Raw genomic sequence first — 4,455 nt, 5'->3', positions numbered from 1 at the left:
CTGCGGTTTTGTTTTGACCGCAGCAAATAATGCTCTTTTTTGCTGCGGTTTTTAACCGCAACATTTAAAGTAGGACATTTGCTGCTATCACTATTGCTGGGGGCCAAAACCGCAGCAATAAATGGCCAAAAAAACCGCAGCAAACGAGGTTTTTTCCACTAGTGTGAAGAATTAAATCATAAATCGTGTCAAAACATAATCAGATTTTGGTTGGGTTTGACCAAATTTTATGGTGTTTTTGGGTATGGTCATTTTTCGAGTTAGGGTCAGAATTTGTGAATTATAACCCATTAACTTCCAATTGGATTTCAAACCAATTTTAAATCAAATTAAATTTTGACATGTCTTAATGCAATCCCCAAACATCTTAAAAGTGTTCGAAGTGACATAATTAGAAGGAAAAGAAATTGTTAGCATTTTAAAAGGATTATTAGCAATTAAAAAAAGAAAAATTGACATTAATAATCAATTTTTTACTCATCTGATGCGGATAATCTCATCTTTAAATTACTTTCTAATAATCAAACATTTAACCTAAGTTCGTTGTGTATAATCCAAAATTTATCTTAGTTTGTTGGCAGTGTATCCTATTATTATCTATTATTAGTAATATGATATGTTGTCGGCAAATGTATAACAAAGATTAAATTATTAGAAAATAATCTTAATATAAATTTATTTATAGTGAATGGATAAAATATTGAATTATTAATATAAATTTTACAGACAATCATTGTATCATTAATATATAGTAGAATGAAGTTTAGTAAGAAATGAGGGTTTACTGGTATTTATAGACGATAAGCAATATAAGTCAGGAATAAGTTGTGGAATTAATTTTTAATATGTATTGAATTATGTAACGCAGGTTTTTGATTACTTTCACATAAATAAGCAAATAAATTTTTGAGGAATAAGCAAATGTATTAATACTACTACTATTACGGAATTATTTGCTCGGGAATTTCCCTCAACATTCCTGAATTAAAATGTCTCTATTTCAACCTATCAATCATCAATTAAATGTAATAATTATTCTCAATTTACAAATTTAGCAAGTATATCACAGTAATATTTTTCAAAGATAATATTGTAATAATAATAGTATAATAGTAATGACTCATATAAGTCTTTGTATAGTATAATAATTTATATAATATAAAATATGTTTTTCAAAGACTAAATACAAAAAATGCTTTTCAATCAAAAATCTCCGAACAAAAGAGGTATTCATTTAAGTTATCAGGTCGATTTTGAGTTACATGTTTTAGGTCAGTTTAAAATCGAATTATGTTTTCATATTAATTTTTACATAATTGTTAATCCATATTTTCTGACAGATTTGTCAAATCAAGTTCGAATACAAGGTCGTTTAAATATCAGATTAAAAATCTATATTAAACCCCTAAACCGACCACTTCTCCAAGACACAATACAAAAATACTTACATGTCAAATATCTCTAATCACCTAATTTAGTAAGTAATATCAAAATATGTAAAGACATAATGGAAAAAAAAAAAAAGCTAATTGCTAGCATTAAAAAATGTTGGGTCGTGACTCGTATATACTATAATTAACAAAACAATATTTTTCTACACCAAATATCTTTGTAATATTGATATGTTTGGTTCATGAACTACAACAAATTTCTATGATCGTGGAATCAACTTGTAGTGATCATGTAGACAACCTAAACTACTTAGTGGAGACAAAGTAAGGACATTAAAACTTGCTCAAATTATTAATTGTATCATGAAATAGAGCCTAAGGAGACACTATATATAACCATAGACTTCAAACATTATTTTACATCTACTCATCCTTCTTTATCTTTCTCTTTTTAGTGTATAAGAGTCACAAACAACAAAATGGCTCTCAACAATCCTTTTATAAGCTCCTTACTTCTATTTTCAATAGTGGTTGTAGCGTCGGCCAATAATGCCTACACTCCATCATCATCATATAATAGTCCATCTTATTCTCCATCTCCTCAATACAAATCTCCAAATCATTTACCATCTTCTAAATACTCTCCTTCTTCAGAATTTAAATCACCAAACTATACCCCATCACATGAATACAAATCTCCAACCTACTCACCATCTACTGAATATAAATCTCCAGAATACTCATCACCTTCAGTTTACAAGACTGTAGACAACTCGGTATCTTCAGTGGATGTGTCCCAATACTATTCTCCTTCTCCAGTATATGTATCACCAGAATATTCACTATCCCTCAAGAATAAGTCACCAACATACTCTCCATCATCAAATTACAAGACTCTTGAGTACTCTTCATCTCCTATGTACAAGTCACCATACTATTCTCCATCTCCTGTGTACAAATCACCAGAGTACTCACCATCCTCTGAATATAAGTCGCCAACATACTCTCCATCTTCAAATTATAAGACTCCTGACTACTCTCCATCTCCTGTTTACAAATCTCCAAACTATTCTCCTTCTCCTGTGTACAAATCACCTGACTACTCTCCATCCGCTGAATACAATTCACCAATATATTCTCCATCTTCTGACAGAACTTCTTACTACTCACCATCTCCTATGAAAAAGTCACCATACTATTCACCATCTCCATTACACAAATCACCAGAATACTCACCATCTTCCAAGTATGAGTCACCAACATATACTCCCTCTTCTGAATACAAGACACCAGAGTACTCACCATCTTCTGAATACAAGTCGCCAACATACTCTCCATCTTCAAATTATAAGACTCCTGACTGCTCTTCATCTTCTGTTTACAAATCTCCAAATTATTCTCCTTCTCCTGTGTATAAATTACCTGACTACTCTCCCTCCGCCGAATACAATTCACCAACATATTCTCCATCTTTTGACAAAACTTCTAGCTACTCACCATCTCCTATGAAAAAGTTACCATACTATTCACCATCTCCATTACACAAATCACTAGAATACTCACCATCTTCCAAGTATGAGTCACCAACATATACTCCCTCTTCTGAATACAAGACACCAGTTTACTCTCCATCCCCTGTTTACAAGACACCCGTTTACTCTCCTTCTCCTGTATACTCAAAACCTGTTTACTCTCCATCTTCTATATACCCAACACCTATTTACTCTCCATCCCCCGTATACAAGTCACCATACTATTCTCCTTCTTTTGGATACAAATCACCAGATTATTCTCCATCACCAGTTTATAAAACTCCATACTACTCTCCATCTTACAAGTCTCCATATTATCCATCAACTTCGGTGTACAATGTTCCATATTACTCACCTTCTTCAGTTTACAACACTCCGAAATATTCTCCATCACCTATCCATAGTACTCCATATTCATATGCTTCTCCTGATTACAGAACACCATACTACTCTCCGTATCCTGTTTACAAAAGTCCATACTACTCTCCATCTCAAGTATACAAATTTCCCTACTACTCTCCATCTCCTATCTATAGAACCGCATACTACCCTCAATCTCCCAATTATAAGACCACATCTTGCCCTCCAACTCCAGTCTATGAGATCCCTGATTACGTATACGCTCCATCACCAAATTATAACACGCCATACAAGTCTCCAACACTAATTTACAAATCACCATACTACTCTCCATCACCCATGTACAAATCTCCTAACTACTCACCGTCTTCTGTGTACGTGACTCCGTACTATTCCCCATCTTCAGTTTATAAATCTCCATACTACTCTTCATCTCCGATATACAATTCTCCATACTACACTCCATCAAGCTACAAGACTCCATACTATTCTCCATCTCCAGTATACAAAAGTCCATACTACTCACCATCCCTAATTTACAAATCTCCATACTATTCTCCATCTCCTATTTACAAGACTCATTACCACTCCCCATCCCCAGTTTATAACACTCCGTATTACTCTCCATCACCAGTTTACCAGTCACCGTACTACTCCCCATCATTTATTTACAAGTCCCTATCCCCATCCCCATCTTATGCATCCCCTTACTATTCTCCATCACCTGCCTACAATGAAAAAGTTTACACTCAATCACCAACTTATACACCCACGACTTCTTACTACGAAAGGAATGTTTACACTCGTTCACCAACTTATTCACCATCCCCTACTTACAAGTCTCCCTACTACCCGTCATCCACCTCGTATGAAGCTCCTTATTACTCCCCATCACCAATTTACAAGAAACCTGTATACACTCCATCTACAACCTACACTTCATCATCAACTTATGACAAAAGGAATGTGTATACTTCTTCCCCAACATATTCACCATCCCCTGTTTACAAGTCTCCCTATTATTCTCCATTACCTTCTTATATGTCACCTTACTACTCCCCATTACCTGTATACAAGAAATCAATTTACACTCCATCGTCAGTTGTCTCACCATCTTACGACCAAAAGACTGTGTACACCCCATCACCAATATATTCACCATCTCCGGTTTA

The 4,455-nt window shown here is 34.2% G+C and overlaps 1 protein-coding gene across 1 annotated transcript in view; it reads left to right on the top strand.

Moving 5' to 3' along the window:
* Positions 1 to 1,865: 1,865 nt before the first annotated feature.
* Positions 1,866 to 4,455, top strand: part of LOC130809764 (extensin-2-like) — a 3,141-nt gene continuing 551 nt past the window's right edge. The window contains exon 1 of the mRNA XM_057675555.1: positions 1,866 to 4,455. This exon is cut by the window's right edge and continues 551 nt beyond it. Within this exon, the coding sequence (XP_057531538.1) occupies positions 1,871 to 4,455 (2,585 nt within the window). The 5' untranslated portion in view covers positions 1,866 to 1,870.

Source organism: Amaranthus tricolor, chromosome 4, assembly GCF_026212465.1.
Source record: "Amaranthus tricolor cultivar Red isolate AtriRed21 chromosome 4, ASM2621246v1, whole genome shotgun sequence".
Taxonomy (NCBI): Eukaryota; Viridiplantae; Streptophyta; class Magnoliopsida; order Caryophyllales; family Amaranthaceae; genus Amaranthus; species Amaranthus tricolor.
This window is presented reverse-complemented; position numbering and strand designations above follow the sequence as displayed.